Source organism: Medicago sativa, chromosome 1 (genome assembly GCF_051527215.1).
Source record: "Medicago sativa cultivar Bolivia chromosome 1, Bolivia_mono, whole genome shotgun sequence".
Taxonomy (NCBI): domain Eukaryota; kingdom Viridiplantae; phylum Streptophyta; class Magnoliopsida; order Fabales; family Fabaceae; genus Medicago; species Medicago sativa.
The window spans coordinates 32,797,794-32,824,513 of NC_140749.1; the positions used below are offsets into that span (position 1 = coordinate 32,797,794).

At 35.3% G+C, this 26,720-nt stretch overlaps 2 protein-coding genes and 1 pseudogene across 3 annotated transcripts; 2 read left to right on the forward strand and 1 right to left on the reverse strand.

Annotated features, from left to right (window-relative positions):
• Nucleotides 1-1,680: 1,680 nt before the first annotated feature.
• LOC146954410 (RING/U-box superfamily protein) lies at nt 1,681-9,567 on the forward strand. Of its 2 annotated transcripts, none has more exons than XM_085716200.1 (9): nt 1,681-1,878; nt 3,770-4,695; nt 5,878-6,478; nt 6,579-6,662; nt 7,159-7,374; nt 7,535-7,632; nt 8,596-8,695; nt 8,842-8,940; nt 9,049-9,567. In XM_085716200.1, the coding sequence occupies exons 2-9, from the start codon at nt 3,773-3,775 to the stop codon at nt 9,109-9,111; spliced, it is 2,184 nt and encodes a 727-aa protein (XP_085572326.1). In that variant the 5' UTR covers nt 1,681-1,878; nt 3,770-3,772; the 3' UTR covers nt 9,112-9,567. The 2 variants fall into 2 exon arrangements, with proteins under 2 accessions (XP_085572326.1, XP_085572333.1); XM_085716207.1 differs by having other exon boundaries at nt 5,881-6,478.
• Nucleotides 9,568-11,581: 2,014 nt separating this feature from the next.
• On the reverse strand, nt 11,582-15,694 carry LOC146954411 (receptor-like protein EIX2). The gene is made up of 3 exons (XM_085716216.1): nt 14,392-15,694; nt 11,971-13,856; nt 11,582-11,817 (listed from the first exon to the last, which is right to left on the reverse strand). Exons 1-2 carry the CDS (start codon nt 15,537-15,539, stop codon nt 12,011-12,013), a joined length of 2,994 nt encoding a protein of 997 aa, XP_085572342.1. The 5' UTR covers nt 15,540-15,694; the 3' UTR covers nt 11,582-11,817; nt 11,971-12,010.
• A 5,360-nt stretch (nt 15,695-21,054) lies between these two features.
• Nucleotides 21,055-26,207, forward strand: LOC146954412 (uncharacterized; annotated as a pseudogene).
• Nucleotides 26,208-26,720: the final 513 nt, after the last annotated feature.

The window sequence follows — 26,720 nt, forward strand, 5'->3', positions numbered from 1 at the left end:
TCCTTAAAATTTGACTAATCTGAGGTAAATAGTTAGGAATTTGCAATCCCAAGTCCCCCACAAAGCCCTCCTATTCAACGATCCACCTCATATCACCTTTATGTCTTGGAATTGTTGGATAAGTCTAATGACTAAATCATATTCAAGCCAAGTCTAAAACATTGTCCTATTTTAATTTGTTTTCTAATCTAATCTCATTGCTTTTAAAACCATATTTCAAATATCAATCGATGGATCGAAAAATGAAGATTGATATTAGAACAAATGAGATTAGACAAGGTTTGCAAAACATGAGGATAATTTTGTAAACCTTGAGACTTTAAAGTTTTATTCTTAAAGGATTTCAATAGCAATCAACCATGAAAATATGATTGGTTTCCATTGAAATACATTTGTGGATTCCGAAAGGAAACATAAATTACATTTGAGAAAATTGTCTTTAGAAAACGAATCTAAAATAAGATGACAACATAAGCTTGAATTGTTAGCGATTTGTTATTATGACGAATCAATAATCCCTAGACTCTTTTATAATCTGAATTTAAACCAAAAATCTGTTGAACTTCTAAACTTTAATCATTTCAGCTAATCATAACTAAGAAAGAAATCGGTAATTACAAGAACTCTTTGAGAAACGATATTTTTACTACTCGATAAGAACCGTACACTTGCGGTTTCGTGTCATTTTTTAAAAGAAAATTTAATGATCGACTAAAATAACGTTAACTATGTTAAATTTTAGTTTTTTTTGGTTTGACTTAATGTTAGTTCTTGGAATCATTTTAAAATGTATATTTTGAATTTGCTGCAAATTTTATCACCAAATAGTATATACATATGAATTATAATATTTAAGAATTAAATAAAATAAAAATTAGTATGTAACATTTTAAGGGTGCTTTTGATTCACAAAATAACAAGTACTTGATGAAATAATACATAACAATATAAGACAATGAGTAATGATATTTTGATATCCATTTGATGACAACTTTGTTGACAACCTTATTTTTCTCACTTCTTATTGGTCAAAAATAATGGAGAGAGAAAAAGGAAGAGAGAGGATAACAACATCATGTGAGTATGAGAGAGAAAGTTGTCTAAAAGTTGTCAAAAAGTGGTTGTCAAAATATCATTTCTCTAAGACAATATTGTACTTTGGGATTGTTTTTTACTTTGTACCATGAACAACAAGTACAAAAGTTGTGTGTTTTGTCAACAAGTACCATCAAACAATTAGAAAAAAAGTTATGTCCCCTGTTTTTTTAACAAATCAAAGACATGCATTTTAAATAATACAATTTAAATAAATAAATACAATGATACTGATAAAATTTAGTTAAGTATTTATCCCTCCTCAAATATTTTTATATTAATTTATTTTAAAATTAATTCAAATATGAAACCAAATTTTATTCACAATTTCCACCAAACTCTTGAGCTTTTAAAAATTTATTTAAATAAAAATGCCGAAATTGCAAGGCTGTACGTCGTGACCCGGGTTCGAACCCAGGACCTCACAGTGTTTGTAAGTTTATTTTCAGTGGATTACCACTTCATCTAAGACAAAAAAAAAAAGTCAATTTGTCAAAAGAGAAATTTACTCAAAATTAAAAATATTTTATTTTATTTTTGACAAAAAAATTGCAAATAGAATCGTACAGTATCGTGTTTCCATTTGATTTCGCCGCCCGTACACTGTTATGCTGTCGTGTTATCTTCTTCTTATTCTTCTTGGCTCTCTCCCCATCGCATACCCGACCCGACCCGAATTATTTCATCAGAACAGATCGAGAACATTAACCGCACTCATAAATTCTCATCCCTCTCTTAAGTCCGTATCTCAATTTCTCACTTTCCAATCTCGCTACTATTCAGGTATTCTTTTTTTCAAATTTCAATTCTTTTTTCTTCATCGTACCAACGGTTATTTTTTATTTCGATTTTTCATCATCATAATTTCTTTCTGCTTATCAACATTTCGATTCTGTTATTTGATTTTAACTTTCTCTGTTATTATCATTAGGATTATCAGTTTTTTTTTTGTATATTTTAATAAAAATCTAATTTTTATCTTTGGATTGATTCTGCCTGCTTTCAAATTTTTCATCTGAATTTTAATTTTTAATTTATTTTTATGATTTTGTGATAAGGTTGTGGCTTGTCAAATCTGTTGTGCAGTGAAGCAATTTGTTTTTTCAGTTTTAAACTTTTTATTTTTTATTTTTTTTTATCTATGATTTTTTTATCCCATCCTTTCTGATTATTGAAGTAATCATTCAGTGATTATTGAAATAATCCTATATGGGATTTCATTTTTCTTGATTAAAAAATTGAACTTTGATGAAAAAATTGGACTTTGCTTCAATTTTGAATTTATCCTTGAACTAGTTTATTTTCATAAGCTATTTTTGCATATTAAATTTGATCTGCAACATTGCAATCTGTTATCTGCCACTCAAGCCATTGTGCGGAGTGTTGATTGTGTCGTGGCTTTCAAAAGGTTAATTTTTTTAGGTTTTGATTTGTCATCCCTGAACCCTAATATTTTATTGATAGATGGAATTAGGGTTTTAATTTGCAGTTACGGTTACGACGTTACGTTAAGGCTGTTGTGAGCTGACAAGGGTCAACATTGGCCTATGTGGTCTGCAATCACAGCATGATGTAGTTTTCGTTCCTATTTGATTGAAATATCTGCTTTGTATATTGCATTTGAGTGTGTGACTGGAACAGTGCTGTTAAATGGCAGCAATAGTGGCACTATAGCGCTACTGCATAGTGGAATTCAAACAAACCACTAGTGTTCCGCAATACTCTATTTGGTACAAAATATTGTGAAATAGCGGCGCTATAGCAGTGTTGCGTAGAGGAATTTGAACAAACCGCTATTTTTCATGATCCGCAATTGATAACACTGGACTGGAAACATTAGTTCTTTCACTAGAATAGATGATGATGGGATTTCTATATGCTTAACGTCTTTAGATAGTGGTTTATTGAAGTCAGAGTCAAAGTTGTGTAGCTTAACTTTGATGGGTGCATCAGATTGTAAGCTTAGATTAGGCCTGTTAATTTTATTTTGGGTGATATATAAGGAAATTAAGATACAGTACCCCTGAAATGTCTGTTTTGTTCTTGATGTAAGATCTAAATCCGTTCCTCATCCTTTTTTACATTGTTCTGCTGCTATGTCATTATAGAGCACTTAGTTTGGTTTTCTTGGAGAATGTTGGGTGTGCTCAAGATGCTTGGAGAGTTCAGTTTGGTATAGTTTCATTAAAAGTAAAAAAGTCAAATGCGCAATGTTTTTACACTTTGGCATGTATGGTTAGAGGTGTGGGAATCCATTTTTAAGGATTCTTTATATAAGCAACTTCGTTTGTAGAAGATTAAGAATTTGGCTACCATATAGTGTAATGTGCATGGCCCTAAGGGGTTTCTGATGAAGATATGTTGAGGCATTGGATTGGATTGTTTTGCAACACTAGTGTCTTTGTTGTATTCTTATTCTTCACTGTCTTTTTGAATATCCTAAATCGTCTTGGTTATGAGTCATATACCCACATGATATTTTATGTTATATTACTGGCAATCATTTTTCTGTTTAATTTTGTGGAGTCAAGTGTTTGTTTCCTGTACATTTGTGGATTTTGTTATGTTCGTGGCAATCATTTTAATACACATCAGTTGCTGTCAATCATAATTATCATTACTTTATGTTTTATGGTATTTTCTTGATAGTTACATTACATATAATGAAAAACAGGATATGGCAGAAGATATGGAAATTGATCATATTATCGACGTTCCTGATACCCCAGATAGATCAAATGCAGGAAACAATGATCGAAAATGTGTAGGTAATCCGGAGAAGAGGGGTAGGGCCTTTCATGTTCCTAATGAAATAAGTAAACGCAACAACTATGTAATATTATCCCCGGATAAACCTTCTCCCTCTCAGAATGCCTCCATATTTAGGAGAGCCCAAACTGAGAAAGTTTCTGGACTTGGAACATCACGCTCTAGTAAAGCTGAAATGATGGAGAAAGGGAAAACTGTAAGCTCGAAGATTCCTTCTAAGTCGTCTCACCATGGACATATTTCTGTTTTCGATTTGACTGGAGAGAATGGGCAATTCCAACAACCAAAACCAGCTTTCTCACACCGTGGATCAAGAGATAACACAAATGAAGACAAGAAAGAATTGAAAGCAAGTATTGGAAATTCTTCGCTACCCTTAATCACTAATTCATCTAATACATCTAGAAATGCTGTCACTGGAAAGTGTAAACTAGATAACACAACACTTCCAGGTTCTAATACTTTTATGGACCGTGGCAAGAGTGTTTCTCTGTCTAATGATTCTCAATCTCAGCCGAAAGCTGAAAAGCAAGTTTCTTTGTCTCCTCATCTTTCCACTGCTCCAAGAGGTAGAGGGAACAGGAGATTGGTACGAAATGGGTGCATATCACCACAAAATATTGCAACAAGGGCAAAACAATCAGCTGAACAGAGCATCTTTCAAACCAATAATGTTGAACAGATCTGTGCTGGGCATTCAGTTTCTAGCAATACAATGTCTCCAATTAGTATTGATGATATTGTTGCTGAAGAGAGACCTGGTGGTAGATTGAAAGGAAAGGGAGTACTTATTCATCCTTCATCACATGGAACTATTCACATTGATAGCAGGTAATCTGTATTTCAGATTTAAGTGTTTCTTAGTGGAAATCTTGCTGCCTTGCATCAAGAGTTAGGCAAGATTTCTCAGCATGCGTTTATACATTATATGAATGATCTGTAAATAAATTCATAAATGAAATAGTAAATGGCATAAATGATACAGCGTCCTAGAGAACATAATAATGCATTGAATCTAACAAATTGGAAAGACAACTATCAAGTTTGCATTTTTTATTTTTTTTTAAATTGGGTGTGTTTCATTATTTATTTTTTTGGGTCTATTTGTTGCCTGCATCATTTATGAAATCTATGTATTTTTAGCTAGTCACTGTTGAAATGTGCCCTCCACAATGGAGAGAAGGAGATTTTTTAGATAAATTGATGTGATTTCAACTTTCGAAGTCACACCTGAAAATGAAATAAGATTATTTCTTTCTTTACTTAAACTAAAATTTGCCTGAGTGGTTCATATTTAGAGGTCAATTTTATGATGAAATTACCATGGATGTTGTCTTGACTATTTGACCTCATAATCTTTAACATGGACCGACTTGTTGGAACTTGTTAAAGTCTTTCTTAAAAGCTCACGTAATCAGAATTAGGAGAAAAGACACAATCTGGTGCTTCATAGCTCCTGCAGCCTACCGTGGAGGGGTCTAGGATAGGGGCGATCTTCTGTAAATAGCGTTACCTAACTCGAATTTGTAAAAGATTGATTCTTTTACTTGAATCGATGACCTCTAGCACTGGCTACAACTCCAACTTCTGGTTAGACGTGACCTAGAAAAATAGCTAGCTTGTCAAGCTGAAGAAAGATCTCCCGTTACATTTGTATAAGAGGAAGGATAATAGCTTTGTTTGATATAGATATTTTGATTTTGATATATGATGCCGACCCTGTGGTGTTGTGTTGCAATCTTGCTTTACAGTTTATCAACTATTTTGTTCGAAGCATGAATACTGGCAGTTATCCTGTATGATTTGGAAAACTTAGTTTAATTTTTTTGGTGGGTGGGGGATGGTGGTGGTGTGGGCTGGATTTTTGAAGTAATAATGCTGTTTAATTGACATGACGTTTAGACATATATATCAGGTTTCTCTTTGGTTTCCTTTGTTTAAATCAGTCCATTTCTCATTTCTTTTGACTACTTATCCTGAGATTAAAGACAATTAAATTTGATGCTTCTTTAGCAGCCCTGTGGTCAATCATGAAGAGGCCAGTGGTAGCAGTAATATACCAAGAAATGGATATGAAAACTGGGAGAGACAAGGTGGTTGGAGAACTACACATAATGATCAACACTTGCATGATGTGAATGGGCATCATTCAAGGAGAAGTTATGTTGAAAGATTTACTCACAGACAAAATATGAACAGACTGGACAGAAGTGATACTGGGAGCAGTCAAAATGGCAAGGATGTTCCAGCTTCACTGATTATTCCACAGGTAGGTCAGTCAACTGGACCTAGTACTACTGCTGACTCAGCGACTAAACGGCCAAGGAAACGTGAATCATCTTCTAGAAATCCTAATGTAGCATCTCATAATTCTAAAACTGTATTCGTCAATTCATCTGGGGAATCATCAAGTTCATCCAGAAGCTGTGACGTGGATCCTGAATTAGCTGCGTTGTTATCCATACCAAGTTTCAACAACGAACTTAATGAAGGTTTACATGACAATGACAACAATATTTCGGTTGCTCGGGCAATGCAATTAGAAGCAGATGAGAGATTGGCACGTGAACTCCAAGAACAACTATATAATGATGATTATTTTGAAGGCAGTTGGGTCAGTTATCTTCTTTTGCTCAATTTTTATGTAAGTTGTCTTTTAAGACTTAAAGTGTGTATTTATTTACAATAACTTGTTATATGTTGATTTGTGGCAGATTGACGAACATTTAGCACGGGAGCCGCACGATGCAGGGGATCTTTTGCACACGTCTACTTATAATCATCAGATATCTCATCCTGTAACTAAGTCTCTCTCTCTTTTTCTCTGATTTATATACATAAATCAGAGATCTCCTTTCTATATAAGCAATTTTTTTATTTTATGGGTAATACCAACTATTGTGTTAGTAAAATGACCCTTGCCTTTAGTTCTGTTTATCATGATTTAGTCTTTTCTAAATATCAAATGTGGAATTTAAAGGAGGGAGTGCCATGGAACTTGAAAGCTATATATTGCTTAACCTGGTATCTATGTATCTATATTATTATTTTTTTTGCTTAACTTTATATTTCTCTGAGAGAAATTTGTATGAAGTAAATACTTCTGTTAACCATCATATGTAAGTATCCTGCTTCCGTTAACCAAATCTTTAACCTTTAATATGCCCCTTAATCCATCAAAGTGTGGCCAAATGTGGAGAATTGATAACTGATTGCTGAGTGGGTAATGGGTCTTTATTCCTCCAGAGGTGTTTAATGTGTTAAATAATGAACAATCTATATTTATTTATGCAGACACGGATTCCGGGGGAAAATAGACAGCCCCGTTCACGACCTAATCAAAATCCTTCAAATAGGAGGAGAACTGTGCCTCAAGTTCCTCATTCTAATAGAACGACACAGTTGAGGCGCATGACAACTCGATCGTCAAGACCTACCATATCATCTAGAGGAAGAGGAAGAGGAAGAGCAAGACTCCCTCGGTTTCCTCTAGAGATGGACCTAGACATGGTATTTTCTTACCCTTTCATTTTGCCCATCTTATTTTAAATGTCAACGTAGAAATTATTAAATGTCAACGTAGAAATTATTCTCTCTTAAGATACACTTTGATTGTTGTGTACATCAGAATAGTTTTAAGTTACCAATGGCATCTATCTCTCTTGTGCAGAGACTTGATATATTGGAAGCATTAGAGAATGCGGTAGGGGATTTTAATGATCTGGGAATGCCTGATGACATCCTTAATGCTCATCGTGATTTCAATGAGTAAGTTTTTTGTGAATCATGCTCCATATTCTTGTGTAGAATGACAACCAACAGATTTTGCATCATTAACAAGGTGGTCTTAACTCTTGTTATTGGTGGATAGGAGTATTTCACTCTCATTTAAGATATACATTTTGAATCATCATTTTTTGTTTCTTTTACAATATATGAAATATCTCATAATATCTTAATATTATTATAGCTCGTCTTTAATTATCTGATTGTGTTAGTTTCTTATCTTAGATATATCTGAAGATTAGTTTTCGTCTCATTTAGTTGTTATCATGATTTGTTTCTCTAATTGATTAGGAGTCTTGTATCTTTATAAATAGCGGTTAGTGCTTTGTATTTTGTATTGAGCCATTATCTATTTTATTACACCATTATTATATTCAAATTCATTATTTCTCTCCTCCTTTTATCTAAAATCCAATAACTTCAAAAATTTCTAATTGTATGTCGATGGAAAACTGTATATATGATGTTTTGTGACAACTTAGAAACAAGTATATTTTCATTTAGGCTGAGATCCAAATTATCACCTTTCTGCTATAGGTAGTAAAATGATAGATGAATCAACCAGGCAGATGTTTCCCTGGTAACATTTTGGATTGGTTTATTATTTCCTTACACTACCCTCTATCAAAATGGTTACAAGTTTATTATAATCTTACTTCTTACTTTTCATTCCTTCAATTTTGAGGGGAGGCAATAGAAGCCGTCCCTCCATTTTCATACAAAGTAGTATTGCACTTGTAAATATCAGAAGTCTTTTGGATGTGGAAGGGGCCCAAAGTGGAGACCCAGTTTGGCATGTATTTTTTTTTCTTGATATCTGGATTTTCTTACAAGGTTCTTATGTACGGTAGCTTCACAATTGTATACAGAAACTTTGTCTGGCTTTATTCTGTTCTTTAAAAATATAACATTAGAATTTCATGCCTTCCTCGTGTTGTCATGCAGAGATGATTATGAAATGTTATTGGCTCTTGATGATCATAATCACCAGCATACTGGTGCATCTACCAATCTGATCAATAGGTTGCCACAGTCCACTGTCCAGGTAATTCATCGGCTGACTCCCCCTCTACTCGTTTTAGAACCTTTCTTCTTCTGTTGTCAGTTTTATGGTTTTGGGACAGAGAACCAGCGGATGAAGAAAATAAATGTTATAGGGTTCAACACTAATTAATGTTGTTCATTTGCCAGACTGACAACTACACAGAGGATTGTGCCGTATGTCTTGAGACCCCTGTCAAGGGAGACATTATTCGCCACCTTCCTTGTTTGCATAAATTTCACAAAGATGTGAGACTACTCAAACGATCTGTTTTTTTTTTTTTTTTTTTTTTATTTGTATTTTTTATTTGTAAAAATTGTCAGAATGCTAATGTGTATTAACCTCCATTATGGCAGTGTATTGATCCTTGGCTTGGTAGGAAAAGTTCGTGCCCGGTGTGCAAGTCATCTATCACCTGATCATGCTTGAGATTCAAATAGTCAATTTATCATGCTGGGGTCTGTTATCTCAGCTGTCTCGTTTTATCATTCAAGGTATAAAGAAAAGCATGAACAGTTTGTTTTTGCTTGGAAGTTGAAATTGTATTACAAGTACACACTTCCTTTTCATGGCGTACTATTTTTTGCCGTAGATATCAAAAAGTGAATAGAAAGGCATAGAAAATCTGCAAGTTGATAACCATTTTGGTGCTGATCAACTGTTGTTGTCTTTTGATCTATGGTTAGTTCTGGGATTGTATTTTAGGCTAACTATTCTGAATTGAAGTCCTGCTGCTGGTTGTAATAGAGCCTTCGATTCGGTGTCAAATCCAAGGCTGTATTATTTCAAAGTCAGATGTATTACAACTTGATGCAAAACACATAATCTGGATTTGCATGTAGTAATGTTAAAGATGTATCATTTTGCGATTGCAAGAGCATGTCTTTTTTCGTTCTTCTGAATGTGTTCAACTGTTTGCTCACATGATCTTAGTGATGCAATGTCAAATGCAAAGTTTTATGCACCCAATAATTGGCATTTGGATGGGTAAAAACCCTTCAAAGTAAGGGAAAATGTTGATCGATTGAACTTAATAGCATTTCCCCCTTGTAAAATGAAATTAACGAAATAATTTTTGCTCTCAAATATTGGTTCCAAAAATGAACTTTCCAAAAACATAACATGGTTAAGTTGCTTCAAATTTTCGTGCGGGTAACATCTCTCCATCCAATTTATTTATTTAGCGCCCAGGATAGAATTTTACTAAAATTGTCAATTTTGTTTAAAAACTATATGATTTAATTCAAATCTACAAGAGAACTTGTGGTTGAAATAATGTTGAGAAAACGTAGAGGCAACAGGATAATATATATTGAAATATATTTACGTGTATTCAATCAAATTCAAATATGCTTATTAAGTGTGGTAATTATCCGCTTTCTAATTTAGAGTAATTCTTGTGTCAACACATGCATTTGAACAAATTTATATAGCACCCATATATTTTGTAGGATCCATATGAAACTTTAACTAAAAAGAGAGAAGCACTGGTTGTCAGAATATATGGCGGGACCCATGCAAATTGTTATGGATTGAGTAGAATGCCTCACCACAGCGACGCTCCACATACAATATGAACCATTGAGCTGATCCCTAACTACTTTCGGCGTCTGCGCCGTGTTTCTAGGAGACGATTATAAGGTCCCCAGCTATATAAGTGTGATTTTGTATCACACTCAAGGTAAATATCTACCATTCATAAACATCAATAAAATGAGGCGATTTCTCCAAAATTAAGCGTTATCATTTTTTTGTGTACGACAAGACAAATGAAAGAGCTCAATTTTTCTAATCGGCACCTATTTTCTGAGCAAAAATGAAAAGTCTAAGATCCCTATTCGGTACCCTTTTCCCGAGAAAAAAATGGGAGATTCCTAGCCGGCACCTCATGCTCGAGCGAAAAAGGAAAGTTAAGTTTCCTAGCCGGCACTATGTGCTCGAGCTAAACTGAAAAAATCCCCAACATACATTAAGTGCCTAAGCAAATCGGAGAACATAAGATTCCTGGCTGAAACCACCCCTAAAAAAGGGGAACATTTAGGCATAAACAAAGGACCAAAGATATTCCTAGCTGTCACCTCGTGCCTGAGAAAAATAGAAATTCAAAATTTCCTAGCCAACACTTTGAGCTCGGGTGAAAATGGAAAGTCCAAAATCCCCAACAGACATTACGTGCCAAAACATAGTGGAGAGCAGAGGACTCCTAGATGAAACAACCCCTCAAAAAATGAAGGGAGCAGTTAGGCGAAAATGGAGGACCAAAGATTCCTATCTGGCACCATGCACTCGAGCGAAAAGGGAAGTCTAAAGATCCATGAATTTGTAGTTGACACCACCTTCGACAAATGAACGATTTGGTTAAAATCGAATTGAGTAACACAATAAAAAACAGCTGACCCCCCTATGCACCATCAGCGCCGATGATCAGACACAGACTGTAAAGAAGCCAAAACGTGTGTGTGAGTGTGTGTTTGTGTGTGGGGGGTAAAGTTCCAACAAAAAACAACAACAGAAGATGCTGCTAATTCCTGCTGTTTTTCCTTTACATTGAAGGATGACTTATTTCTATATATTCAAGTCTTTACCATTCATTTGTATTATTCCTTCTGTGATCTGTTCCTTTACTGTGGTTGATTTAAGTCTTTTTATTTTAGTGAGAAAGAATATCTCATATTCTCATTTTGAAAAACTGTTTCTGAAAAAAAAACCAAAACTATTGATTGAATGGATGGAAAAAACAAGAGTGAATATGTATCATTATCTGAACTCCAGTGTTTGTTTGTTTGAAACCTTAATATACTACTTGATATAACAATTCCTCATTATCAGTATTATTTCCATTTCACTTTTCTCTCAAATTATAAGACCTACAAAAAATTGTTATACTAATAAAGTAAATACAAGCCACTGATAGCTCTTATATATTAATCTCTTATTAAAGGTATTACATTAAAGTTTAACAAAACACAATCGCACACTAAAGTTTTAACCAAATGACATTTATTCATGTTTTCCTACCCATAACCAAAAAGTCAATTAAGGGTATGAACTCCACACAGCTTACCAATCTACATTATTCTATAACAGAAAAAGATGCAATTACCACATACAGTGAATAGCAAATCCTGCAAAAATAAAAGCGAATTTTAGTACATGGAAACAACATCAAAGCAGTTCAATTTCAATGGAATAAACTACATATGAGGGCAAGTAAAAATAGCCTTGAAAAAACATAAACAGCTAAACCATACAAAAGTAAGAAAGAACATGAGACCTACCAATTATTCATCCACTTTATAGAAACTGGACCAGGTAGATTCACTGCTTCCACCACGTGATGACTTTCAATATCAAAGTGTTCAAGAATCTGGAGTAAGTGTCTCTCCAAGACGGTAGTAACAATATTGAGCCTACCAAGCCAACGAAACCAGTGAAGAACCCAAGCCCCATGCTCATGTATAATGTTTCTAAAAATACTGAGTTCTCATCTCCTGCATTTGTTGTTGGCACTCTAGGATTTGCGGGATCTTCTCCAGGACATACTCTATCAAGTGGTTCTCCACAAAGATCAAAATTTTCTTCGAAACTGGAAGCATTAAATGACTGAATCTGCGTTCCAATTGGAATTTTTCCATAGAGCTGATTGTGTGACAAATCCAACATAGAGAGACGATCAATGTGAGCTAGACTGGAAGGAATTCTGCCTGACAGATGATTTCTTGACAGATCAAGAAATTCGAGAGATTTGAAGTTTCCTATGTTTGAAATGATTTCCCCACTGAGATTGTTCCTTGACAAATTTAAGGAAACCAAGCCAAACAAGTACTCAATTTCAGCTGGTATGTCCCCTGTAAGATGGTTGCTTGAGAGATCAATGCTTTTTAAAAACATATCAGCATCTTTGTAAGGTTGGTCTACACCTTTCCACGTCAGGAACGAGTTGAAATCATAATATATTTCCCAAGATGAAGTAGCCGCACGGATTATATACCCATGATTCTTCGATGAAGTTGAGTTCACGGTGTCTTGAGTCATTGCAGTAAAATTCATTACACAAGTTGGTATTCCTCCTGATAAGTTATTTAGTGACAGATCCAATACTTGAAGTTTTCTCAAATAACAGAGATTTGAAGGTATACTTCCATTTAAATTATTGAATCGAAGACTTAAGATTACTAATTGGTGTAAATTGTCTCCAATCCATGAAGGTAATGGACCATGAAACTTATTTTCTCCAAGGTCCAACAAAGCCAGCTTGTCCGAGCATTTCTTCAATGAGGAAGTAAGTTGTCCACTCAAACTATTATTTCTTAAAATCAAAGCCTCCATGTTAACAAGGGCACCCATTGAGAAGGGAATCTTTCCTGACAACTTGTTATTGCTTAGGTCAACATAGTGTAATGATGCTAAATCATTCCAACAATCAGGCAACTCACCCCTTAATTGATTATTTGACAAATCCAACCCTCCCAAAATGTAAGGTTTACTTTTGTTGCATAGAAAGGAGGCTAAATCTGAAAATTTATTATTGGAGAGATGCAATTCTACTGCTTGCGATAAAAAAGAAGGAATGGAACCTTCAAGTTGATTCGAACTCAAGTATATTTCAGGATAGCCGGTAAGATTGAGTTCCAAATTAGGAATCCTTCCAGTGAGATTGCTATTTGAAATGTCCATGAATATTAGTGTTTGCAATTTGACCCAAAACCACTGAGGTAGTGGATTCAATTTAGCGACATTTGAAAGGGAAATATAAAATATGTAATTTTGTGTTTGAAGCCAATTAATAGATCTAGAATTCAGATTACAGTATGATAGATCCAATGTTCCTAATTGAAAAGGAGGAACCCAATCATCACTAACCTTCATAGTCAACGAGTTGTGACCCAAGTCTAGGTCTTCCAATTTCGAAAGGTTAGTGAAATGGGATTCATAGATGACACCATTAAAAGAGTTTATACCCAAGCTCAGATACTCTAACTTCATAAGAGATCCGATGCTCGTGGGTATTTCTCCTATTAATTTATTGTCATCAAGTATCAACCATCTCAAAGATGAGAGGGTTGATAGGTCAGGTATCATGCCATAAATATGATTACTCCCCAAGTTTAGTAGCTGTAACGAGGACACATTTCCACTGCAGCGGGAGTAGTTATTATGGATAGAGCTGTCAATTGAGCCCCAAATTTCAAAGCCCACTTGAAAAAGCCCCCACCAAGCCCACTAAATTAAAGCCCCTAATTGAACAAAATTATTTGGGGCCAAGCCCACTATAAAATCAACTTATTTGTGGGCCTAAAAAAAGCCCACATTAATTTTTTTTGGGTAAAAAAATTCCGGTAAATTTTTTTCTCTGGGGTAAATATTTTTTTTTTACGGTACAAAACTTTTTTTTGGGGTAAAAAAAATCCGGTAAATTTTTTTCTGGGGTAAAATTTTTTTTTTACGGTAAACTTTTTTTGGGGTAAAAAAATTCGGTAAATTTTTTTCTAGGGTAAAAATATTTTTTTTTGGGGTAACTTTTTTTAAAAAAAAAATGTTTATAGAAATTTTGGGGCTTGGGGGCTTTTTGATTTTTTTATTTGTGGGCTTGCATCAATGTGGGCCTTTTTGTTTTGTGAATTTTCAAGCCCCCTTACTATGTGGGCTGGGGCCAAAACTTCAAGGCCCCATGATATTGACGGCTCTAATTATGGAAGATAAAATCTGACATCTCTCCACTCAATTGATTACGGTCTGCTTCAAACTCCTGCAAGGTGCATATATTCCCAATAGATTTAGGGATCTTTCCTTCTAGACTATTGTCATAGAGATAGAGATTTACAAGTGAATGCATTATGTTTCCAAAATCATCAGGAATGGCACATCTCAACAAGTTAAAAGAAAGGGAGAGTTCTTGGAGATTGGAGCTGTAGTTAAGCACCCAATGGAATATCATCGATGAGGTCAACTGATTCTCATCAAGATCAAGAACATCAAGAGACGTGGAAAAGTTCAATTGGGAATTAGATAACGGAAGGATATCAGCATCAGAAAGGCCACATTTACTTAGGTGCAACTCTTTAAGGCTTGGAAGCTTGAGTAGGAATTGCAAGGTACGATGAGAAGAATCGTTGAGACTTTGAACTTCACTCAAGTCAAGAATCCTCAAAGAAGAAAGATTTGATAGCCATTGGACATTTACTTCACTTTGGTTGTTGATTCTAAGATTAGAATTGTAACTCAGTACAAGAGAATGCAACAGCGAAAGATTTCCGAGTTGGGAAGGGATTACTCCAGTTAGATCATTACCACTGAGATCAAGGTGCTGCAGTTGTGCGAGATTCCCGAGTTGGAAAGGAATATCTCCAATAAGATTATTGCCTTTGAGATCAAGGTGTTTCAATTGTGAGAGATTTCCAAGTTGGGAAGGAATCATCCCATTATAAAGGCCATATGAGAGGTCAAGGTATCGTAAGTTGCTGAAGGATCCAAAAAATTTTGGGACTTGACCTCTAGTATGTAAATAACTGAGGTCTAAATATTCTAGATGTTGCAACTCAGTTATTGAAGGATTGATTTCACCAACCAAATAGCGTGTATACGAACCATGCAGATCAAGGCTTTGAACATAACCAGTTTGGTTGTTGCATCGAACTCCATTCCATTTGCAACAATCGGTATTTGAACCGTTGTTCCATGTAGACAACATGCCATACTCATTTTGGAGGCCTTGTTTAAACGTGAGGAGAGCATGTCTCTCCTTCTCTTTGCACTCCGTGTCTCTATTTTCCGTTGAGGAGTTGATCCCAACAATGGAGGATAACACCAACAATGCGTGTAATATAAGAATATAGTTTCTAATCATGATTTCATCAACAAAATACAACTGAGTTTTTCTAATGGGTAATAGTATACACTCAAGATACAAAACTGTAGGCTAATTTTTTTTTTTTTTTTTTGAACTTATGTAGGCTAATTTTTATCCTCTATTAATTTAATGCTCAGATTCTTGATATGGAACGAAACAACACCCTTTACATATATATATATTAAATAATTTGCTTACATTACTGTGGAAAAAGGGGTTTGGAAATCTTACAGTTGACGCAGCTACGTGCAGCCAAAATCAGAATACTTTTTTGTTTTGTTTTGAAGGAGATAAGGCAGAATACTTTATTGAATGTTTTGAAGGAGATAAGGCAGAATACTTTATTGAATGGTGCACAACTACAGCCAAATACATAATTTCCAAATTAAAGAAAAATGGAAATGAAGTGGGTCCAACATGAAACACTTCAAAACGTGTAAGGTGAGAAAATCACTTGGACCTAATTCAATATCACAAAAGCAATTTGTGAGATGAGGCAATCCTTCACTTATAAACACTTATTCAAGTCCTCTCTCAACCGATATGATTCTTTGATGGTTTGAAAATATTAACCCAGAAATACCGACTATTCGAAGCAAGAACAACAATGCAATTGCAAAGGAAATAGCACGGAAAATGATACCAAAAGTTGACTTGGAACAACTATTTCATACTTTTCTTAGAGCATCCACAATGGTAGTTCCCTAACAAGGACTCCTTAAATGGACCCCACGTGACACATCACTTATTTATAATTTTTTAATAAAAGTAGCTATTAAGGACTCAATGACTCCAATGGTAATACACTAATAAGGACTCCAATAAAAAATACTTAAGTATGTCCTACTATTTTTATATCATTAAACAAAAATAATTTATCTATTACTCCTTTTTACAAGTGGGACCATGTAGTACACATTTTATTACTCCTTTATGCAAGTGGGACCAAGTAGTACACATTTTATTACTTTTTTAAACGTGGGACCCGTTAGTTACCCAGGAGAGAGAGGGTCCTTATATAGTTGTCCGTTCCTTAACGGGGACTCATTTTTTCTTCCTCCAATGGAGGGTCCTTAACGGGGAGTGGTCCTTGTTAAGTAAGCACCCCCCATTGGAGATGCTCTTACTATCTTTGTCTCCCTCTCTCTCTTTATTGTCTTTGTCCGAAAAAAAGAAGGAAAAAATGTTGCTTCAAAAGTTGTTAACTTTTGATTGTTCAAATATCATTACACATAAATTTAATGCTCAAATTATATAAACAATCAAAGACAATATTTTATTTCAGAAAAAAATATCAGAGAAAAGATTTTTTCAAAATATACAAAATCTCAATTCTTAATTTGTCACGTTACTATGGAAAAAGGGGTTGGAAATCTTGCAATTGTGGCTGCTACCCGTAGCCAAAATCAAAATACATTATTTGAATTGTCACAATCACAACTATTCTTACATGAACCCTCACCTAACACATGGAAAACGGAAATGAAGTGGGTCCAACAAGAGACTTAAAAATGTGTAACTTTGAAAATATTAACACAAATATAACGACTATTCAAAGCAAGAACAAGAATGCAATTGCAAAGGAAATAACTGGGAAAATGATCCCAATATTTTTTTAAAACCAAAAATTTAATTTTTTTCCAAGGAAATAGCAGAGAAAAAATGACTTCAAAACATAATTACTTTATCAAGGAAATTGCATTTTTGTTCGCCAATTTCTATCAGGCCCACAGCATATATAGTCACACTTTTTTAAATCCAACTTTTAGTCCTCAAATATCAAACATATATTGCAATTTTGATCCCACGGGATGAGATTGGCCCAAAAATGAGTGATTTTTTTACTCAATTTTGAATATGAACAGAAGATACCATTTTTAAGGTAAAAAATCACCACTTTTAGGATAAAATAATATTAATTTTAGGACAAAAAATGCGTTGAGACGAAAATTGCAATAAATGTAATATCGAAAGACAAAAATTGTTAAGACTTATGAGCACCATTCTGCTTGTTATTGGATTTGTTAATTTTTTTTTTTTCGGGTCCTTTCGTTATATTACGAAGATTCAAATTATTAGTTAAGCGAATACCATTACAGATTAAATCACTCTTAACTATCGTTTGGCTGATTAACTGTTAGAATATCTGTGACACATAATTTGTGCAGAATGTATATCATCGTGAGCGAACATTCATTGTCACATAAGTTATTGCCGTGTTTCTGTGATGCCTTTGCGCTCAAAATCCCTTTTTGATTAATTTTGCATTGTTGCCTTGCAGTTTCTAATTTCTATCATGCTGTTTAACTCATTTCAGAATCTTAAATTCCATTAAGCAATATAATTTATCAATTTATGTTAATAGAAATAAGATAAAATATTTCTGCACAGTAAAGGATAGTTTTTGAATATTGAAGCAAGGTGTATGGATCTTGCTGACCCTTATGTTAATAGTGAATGTGTTAAGTTCATGCTGCAGGCTGATCAGGTTTTGTTTTTAACTGCATTATATATTTATATATCAGTTAATAAGCATAGTGATTTGAGTGATTGTCTTGTTTCACGTTTCTGATTGTTGTATTTATATTTGAATTAAACTTGTTTGCTTTGCTTAAATTAGGGTGGCAACTACTCAATTTATATTTGGCTTAATTGCACTTTTGGCCCCCTAACTTTCCAAAAGTTGCGGTTACAGCCCCCTAACTAATTTAAATACCAAACGGCCCCTTAAGTATTGAATTTTTGTCAGTTTTGGCCCCCTGGTCCATTTTTGACTTGGTCGTTGATGATTGTGGAAAAAGGGGTTTGGAAATATTACAGTTGACGCAGCTACGTGCAGCCAAAATTAGAATACTTTTTTGTTTTATTTTGAAGGAGATAAGGCAGAATACTTTATTGAATGGTGCACAACTACAGCCAAATACATAATTTCCGAATTAAAGAAAAATGGAAATGAAGTGGGTCCAACAAGAAACACTTCAAAACGTGTAAAGGTGAGAAAATCACTTGGACCTAATTCAATATCACAAAAGCAATTTGTGAGATGAGGCAATCCTTCACTTATAAACACTTATTCAAGTCCTCTCTCAACCGATGTGACTCTTTGACCGTTTGAAAATATTAATCCAGAAATACCGACTATTCGAAGCAAGAACAAGAATGCAATTGCAAAGGAAATAGCACGGAAAATGATAACAAAAGTTGACTTGGAACAACTATTTCATACTTTTCTTACTATCTTTGTCTCCTTTGTCCCAAAAAAAAAAAAGGAATTCGAAAGTTGTCAACTTTTGATTGTTCAAATATCATTACACATAAATTTAATGCTCAAATTATATAAACAATCAAAGACAATATTTTATTTCAAAAAAAAAATCAAAGAAAAGATTTTTTCAAAATATACAAAATCTCAATTCTTAATTTGTCACGTTACTGTGGAAAAAGGGGTTGGAAATCTTGCAATTGTGGCTGCTACGCGTAGCCAAAATCAAAATACATTATTTGAATTGTCACAACTACAACTAAATCCATAATTTCCAAATTGATGGAAAACGGGAATGAAGTGGGTCCAACAAGATATAACGACTATTCAAAGCAAGAACAAGAATGCAATTGCAAAGGAAATAACTGGGAAAATGATCCCAATATTTTTTTAAAACCAAAAATTTAATTTTTTTCCATGGAAATAGCAGAGAAAAAATGACTTCAAAACATAATTACTTTAGCAAGGAAATTGCATTTTTGTTTGCCAATTTTTATCAGGCTCACAACATAATAGTCACACTTTTTTAAATCCAACTTTTTAGTCCTCAAATATCAAACATATATTGCAATTTTTTTTTTGGAGAAATCGAAATGGATTATATATATAAATCAACAATGAAGCTCCATGCACAAGGAGTACAAAGAACACCACTGAACAAAGATTACAGAGTCAAAGACCTACTAAAGATCCAGGAAACAAAGTCATATATTGCAATTTTGATTCCAATGGGATGATATTGGCCCAAAAATGAGTGATTTTTTAATCAATTTTGAATATGAACAGAAAATACCATTTTTAAGGTAAAAAATCACCACTTTTAGGATAAAAGAACATTAATTTTAGGACAAAAAATGCGTTGAGATGAAAATTGCAATAAATGTAATATTAAAAGACAAAAATAATTGATTTTAGAAAGGGAGTATATTTTCAATAGCATGATAAAGTAAGGAGACAAAAATTGTTAAGACTTATGAGCACCATTCTGCTAGTTATTGGATTAGTTAAATTTTTTTTTCCGGGTCCTTTCGTTATATTACAAAGCTTCAAATTATTAGTTAAGCGAATACCATTACAGATTAAATCACTCTTAACGATCGTTTGACTGATTAACTGTTAGAATATTTGTGACACATAATTTGTGCACAATGTAAATCATAGTGAGCGAACGTTCATTGTCACATAAATTATTGCCGTGTTTCTGTGATGCCTTTGCGCTCAAAATCCCTTTTTGATTTGCAGTTTCTAATTTCTATCATGCTGTTTAACTCATTTCAGAATCTTAAATTCCATTAAGCAATATAATTTATCAATTTATGTTAATAGAAATAAGATAAAATATTTCTGCCCAGTAAAGGATAGTTTTTGAATATTGAAGCAAGGTGTATGGATCTTGCTGACCCTTATGTTAATAGTGAATGTGTTAAGTTCATGCTGCAGGCTGATCAGGTTTTGATTTTAACTGCATTATATATTTATATATCAGTTAATAAGCATAGTGATTTGAGTGATTGTCATGTTTCACGTTTCTGATTGTTGTATTTATATTTGAATTAAACTTGTTTGCTTTGCTTAAATTAGGGTGGCAACTACTCATTTTATATTTGGCTTAATTGCACTTTTGGCCCCCTAACTTTCCAAAAGTTGCGGTTACAGCCCCCTAACTAATTTAAATACCAAACGGTCCCTTAAATATTGAATCTTTGTCAGTTTTGGCCCCCTGGTCCATATTTGACCTGATCTTTGATGACGTGGCACCCAAACCCCTTATGTTTGGTGCCACGTGGATATATATATATATATATATATATATATATATATATATATATATATATTTTATAAATCTTGCAGGCTTTTTAAATTGGGAGGAAATTAAAAAAAAATGGAAGAAATTAAAAAAAAAAAGGAAAAAGAAAAAGCAGGCGGAGAAAAAAATGGAAGAATGGGGCACGTGAGAAAAAACCCAGCAATTTTTCCTTCTCTCCAAACCCTTCTTTCTTCATCAATCATTCTTCTCCTTCGCATGAAAAAACCCAGCAATTCATCAAACCCAGAAATTAATTAAAACAAAGAAAAATTTAAAATAAAAAACATTATGAACACTGTTGTAGTGCAACACCATGAATCTCTTTCTCTTTATCTTCTTTGGATTCAAAATTTCATCCAATCCTTCAACCTACAATCAGTTCAAATCAAATCAAACATTTATTTAAAAAAAAAATCCAATTTTCCAAATCTAATAGCGTAAGAATGAATCGGTTGAAACGGCGAAGAGTGGTTAATCACGGTGTTAAAATGGTGAAGAGCAATGAATCGGAGGAAGAAGAGAGGAAGAGAGCTGCTGAACCTGAGGTGACATACAAGATCTATATCTTCAAGGTTCTGAAACAAGTTCACCCAGACATTGGTATCTCAAGCAAGGCCATGGGAATCATGAACAGTTTCATGCGGTGAATGAGATCATTGATTTCGCTAGGAAGAAGAGGAAAGAATGCCTTATTTTCAAAGTTGATTTTGAAAAAGCTTATGACTCCGTCAGCTGGAGTTTTCTTGACTATATGATGCGGAGAGTTGGTTTCACTGACAAGTGGTGTAGGTGGATCCGTGCCTGTGTTTGCTGTGGTAATCTTTCGGTGCTAGTCAATGGGTGTCCCACGGAGGTCAATATCCAGAGAGGTCTGAAGCAGGGTGATCCTCTTGCACCATTCCTCTTTTTGCTGGTGGTGGAGGGCCTTAGTAGTTTGGTTCGGTCGGCTGAAGCGTGTGGCCTCTATCATGGTTTTAAGGTGGGGAATTCTGGTCTTTTTGTCTCCCATTTTCAGTATGCGGATGATACATTATTCTTGGGGGAAGCTACCGTGCAAAATTTATGGTCCCTGAAAACCATTCTCCGGTGCTTTGAACTTGTGTTGGGTCTTAAGGTAAATTTCTCTAAAAGCTCCGTGATGGAGGTGAATGTGGGGGATGAGTTCCTCGGTTTGGCTGAAAGATTCCTATATAGTAGGATCGGTAGTGTCCCCTTCACGTATCTCGGGTTACCTGTAGGTGTTAATCCGCGTCTTGATAGAACCTGGAAACCTCTCCTTCAGCTCCTTACCAGTAGGCTCGGCTCTTGGGGATATAAGTATGCGAGCCTTGGTGGTAGAGTTGTTCTTCTTAATTATGTCCTTAATGCTATCCCCATCTTTTATATGTCTGTTATGAAGATGCCGGTTAAAGTCTGGAAAAAGATTGTCCGTATCCAGAGGGATTTCCTGTGGGGTGGGGTCAGACGAAGTAGGAGTATACCTTGGGTTTCTTGGGCGCTTATATGTAAGCCCAAGCACGAGGGAGGGTTGGGGTGAGAGATCTTCGTCAAGTTAACCTAGCCCTTTTGGCTAAATGGCGGTGGCGTTTTCTCCTTGAAGAAGGTGGTTTGTGGCGTGATATTCTGATAGCCCGTTATGATGTTTGCTACCCCTCACCCCATCTTGGTGGCAAACCTTCCGGCTTACGTGGTGCTTCACCTTGGTGGTCGGTTATATCCCTTTTGGGTTCTGATAAGGAAGAGGCTGGGGATTGGTTTTCAGATAGTGTGGTGAGGGTGGTTGGTGATGGCCTTAATACCCAATTTTGGCATTATCCGTGGTGTGGCAGCTTTATTCTTAGTGTTAGGTTCAGACGCCTCTTTCAATTATCCCTCCAGGTGGATGGGAAGGTGGGGATCTTGGTCACTGGGACGGGACTGATTGGGTTTGGGATCTTACCTGGAGAACACCTCTTTTTGTTTGGGAGTTAGATCTGCTAACGGATCTCCTCGTGGTAGCCTCTAGAGGTACGCGGGTTGTTAGGAAAGATGTTTGGTCTTGGATTCATAGTTCTGATTGCCAGTTTTCGGTCAAGTCAGCCTACTCCTTTCTTCTAAAGGGTCTGCCAGATCCAGGGTGTCCTGATGGGGTCGTCCTACAGGCGGCTTCTAGGGTTTGGAAGTCTTGGGCACCTTCCAAAGTGATTGTCTTCTCGTGGCAGCTTCTCCTCGATAGGATCCCTACTCGGAGCAATCTTATTAGGCGGGGTGTGACGCTTCCTCTGGATGGGGTGGGGTGTGTTTTTTGTGATAGGTCGTCTGAGCCTGTTGTTCATCTTTTCCTTTCGTGCCCTTCTTCTTTTCCAGTTTGGTATCAGGTGTCTAAGTGGTTGGGTTGGGAGTTTATGATGCCAATGGGGTTGGCACAGCAGTTCCAGGCTTTCACAGGTTTAGGTGGGGGGAAGAGAGTGAGGTTAGGTTGCTTCTTGTTTGGCATGTTGTTATTTGGACCATCTGGTCTTCCCGGAATGATCGTATCTTTGCTGGTGGCTTAATCCTTGATAACCTGCTGGTTGATAGAGTTAAGCTCCTGGCTTGGAAGTGGTTTAGGGAAAAGTGTCCTGCGAGTTCCTGCTCCCTCTATGAGTGGGAGGTGCAGCCCGTCCTGTGTATGAATCAGTAGAGTAGTGTGGTGGTTAGGTTTCCTGGGGTTGCATCGGGTTGGGGGTGGTTGTATCTCCCCGTCCTTCCCGGGGTGGCCTTCAGGTTATTTTTCTCTGTTACATGCAGGTGTTATTGGAGCCTTCTTTTGAGGGTGCTGGCATCTTTTTTTAGGGGTTTTTGGGTGCTTCTTAGATCTTTTCGGTGTAATATTGTAACATTTGGAGTTTTTTCCTTTTATTAATATATATATATATATATATATATATATATATATATATATATACACTTTGCCATTCAAAAAAAAAAAAGTTTCATCAATGACATCTTCGATACTTGCTCAGACTTGTTCTTCCTGGTGAATTGGCCAAGCATGCTGTATCTGTGGGTACAAAAGCGAATGAAAGGGTTGAAAGTAGTTTAATCAAACCAATAAAGCTCTCTCTCACTCACTCCCTCACTCTCAAAGCAATAAACAACCATAACATAATCCACTCCATAGAACACAAAGAACCTCTCTTTCACTATCACCTTCTTTCCCTTTCCATTTCCATCATAAAAAGTAGTTTAGTTAGTTTCCTCATCTTCTTCTCTTCTTCAAAAAACACACCACAAGATCTATCTCAATTCACCACCTTCACACACTTCACAAAGCACACATAAACTTAAAACATAAAAACAACATAAAACATAGAAAGAAAGAAAGAAAGAAACATTGTTTAAGTTTATGTGATGGATGGGATGGCAACGCTGCTGATCTGGGTCAGATGTATGAGTTTTTGGGTTGGTGGGTGATTGGTTTTGGGAATACCATCCTCAATAGCTAGCGGCCCCCTAACTAATTCTCTATTTTTTTTTAATTTCTTCCAATTTAAAAATGCCTTCATGAATTTAAAAATAAATAAATAAACAAATATCCACGTGGCACCAAACATAAGGGGTTTGGGTGCCACGTCATCAAAGATCAGGTCAAATATGGACCAGGGGGCCAAAACTGCCAAAGAATCAATACTTAGGGGGCTGTTTTGTATTCAAATTAGTTAGGGGCCGTAACCGCAACTTTTGAAAAGATAGGGGGCCGAAAGTGCAATTAAGCCTTTATATTTCCACTAATATACAATGTATTTGTTAGTTTCATTATCAATCAATTTTAGCTTGTTAGAATCTTTGAAATGACATTTCTTAGTGTTTTACTGATTGATCTGCACTAGAATTCACTATTTAGTAACATCAATGCAACATAATTAGCTACAATTGCACCTAAAATTGTTTGCTAGAAATTAACTACTAAACAGGTAGCAGTTTTTAAATGTTACTAGTGTTGCTCTTAAGTGTTACTAAAATCATTTAGTAACACATGCCTTACTTAACATTTATCAAATGTTACTAGATCTAAAAAGTAACATTTTATTTGTACTTAGTTACATTTTTCTAGTGTTACTAAATCTCGTAAATTCATCCTTCGTTTATGATGTAGTGATCCCTCTTTAATTTCAGTATTTTATCATTTTTTTTTGGGTTTTCTGTATGAAGATGATGAACATGATAATGAAGATATGAGTATAAAACAAGGATGAATTTATTTGGGTTTTTAATTTTTTAAAAAATAATTTGCTTATTTGAACCTGTCAGATCAACATCAAAAGTGTCACGCCAACGTTATTGTAGCATAGTTACATTAAAAGAGTAACGTTGTAAGGGATTACAAATATGTAGATGACCAATAGTGTTGGTAGTGGAGTATGAATAATCGTCAATAGTTAAAAGTGTCATGTGTATTTTAAAATTGAAGTGAGTGTTTTAATCATGCTACCATTGTATCATCTTGCGATCATTGATGAATCTGAAAACCAATCACATAGTGGAATATGTTTGCTAACTTAGTCCTTCATATACATGGATGGGGAGTAAGTTATAGAGACCCTACACACACACACACACACACACACACACACACACTCACACAAGGGCCATATCACATGAGAATGATATGTATAGGTGAGAATGGTAGGAATAACTTGTAGCCATCAGATTAAAAACAAAGGTTGAGATTAAAAGATGGACTACTGAGTCATGTGCTAAACATGTGTGTGGTCGCAAACTTAGAACAACCTAAAAACATATCTAAGTTAGCAAGTGTGCACATTTTCATTTGGACAAAAAAATCAACTTGTCTTCATTCAATCCAATTCAAAATAATGAATAATTTAGTAAATTGCACTCAATTTTTATTTTTTTCTATTAAACATTCCAAAAATTGTTTCAATTTACTAAATTGAAGACCCCAGTTGTTGAAAACATGTTGTTCTAGGAAAAAGGAAAACCAAAAAAACTAATACACATAAAACAGGGAAACCTAGTACTATATACAAACACATCTCTCACAGGTGGTAGACCCTACACAGGAGCATGTGCAGTAGTATGAGGCCTGAGCAACAACAGTATGAAGTTCAGACTGACAACGAGTAGCATGGGGCTCCATCACCACCACCAGTGCACCCATCACCATACCACCCTGACTCACCAACACTCATTGGTTTTGCTGGTGGCCTGATGCATCAGGTATGACAAGAAGATAACTTTAAAGGAGATTACATGCCCAACGGTGCATCTGAATTGGATTTGGGGTCCACTGCATGCTTCAAGTATTGCCCCACTGCTTGCAACAGGGTTCAAGAATGTGAGTCATGCTATGTGCACGAATTTAGCTGAGAGATTGGATGAGGAGACCAACAACTTCCATATGCCAATTGTGGAGATGATCATCACGTTGAATGATGTTTCATGTCTTTCACACATCTCAATCCATGGGAAGATGATGACTCATATGGATAAGATCTTCCAAGATCAAGGTGCTGAACTCATGGTTGAGGTTCTTGGTGTTGACGAAGACTATGCGGTCGAGGAGTGCAAGAAAATGTTTTGTGGTTATATTGCTTTTGCATGGTTGAAATAGATATTTTAGGAGCACCTCACTAAGGCAACTAATTTGGAAAATACAGCTCGGAGGGAGGAGGATAGAGATAACCATATGACCAAAGTAACATAATTCGTGCAAAAGGAAAAGAACCGCGTACCAATTCGCGAGTACCGAATTCGGGTACTTCAGCGTATTGGGTACGCATGAATTCACGTGGAATTTACGAAAACGGACGAACCATGAGTACCGGCAAAAACGAACAGCGTGAGAGTGAATGGGAGAACTGTGATTTGAGGACTTAGTGAGAAGAACACGAACAAAGAGTGGAGAGTGAGAAACTAGGTAGAAGAAATTGGGTATGATACTGTCATAGCGGCCATTTCGTGTTTGAGCAGATGAGGAAGATGATAAAATTAGGGTTACTGTGGAAATTGGGCTTTTCTCTTGTTGGACCATTTTTTGAGTCTTTCTTTTCTGACATCCAATAGTTCCCAGAAACACAAGTAAATAACTAAAAAACCCAGCGGTAGTTAACTACCGCCGGTTTTC

Coding starts and splice junctions, on each gene's coding strand:
- LOC146954410 (XM_085716200.1), top strand. CDS start 3,773: ATGGCAGAAGATATGGAAATTGATCATATTATCGACGTTCCTGATACC. Junction 6,479..6,578: donor ATTATTTTGAAGGCAGTTGG/GTCAGTTATCTT, acceptor GATTTGTGGCAG/ATTGACGAACATTTAGCACG. Junction 7,375..7,534: donor TAGAGATGGACCTAGACATG/GTATTTTCTTAC, acceptor TCTCTTGTGCAG/AGACTTGATATATTGGAAGC.
- LOC146954411 (XM_085716216.1), bottom strand. CDS start 15,539: ATGATTAGAAACTATATTCTTATATTACACGCATTGTTGGTGTTATCC. Junction 13,857..14,391: donor GGAGAGATGTCAGATTTTAT/CTTCCATAATTA, acceptor AATTGACAGCTC/TATCCATAATAACTACTCCC.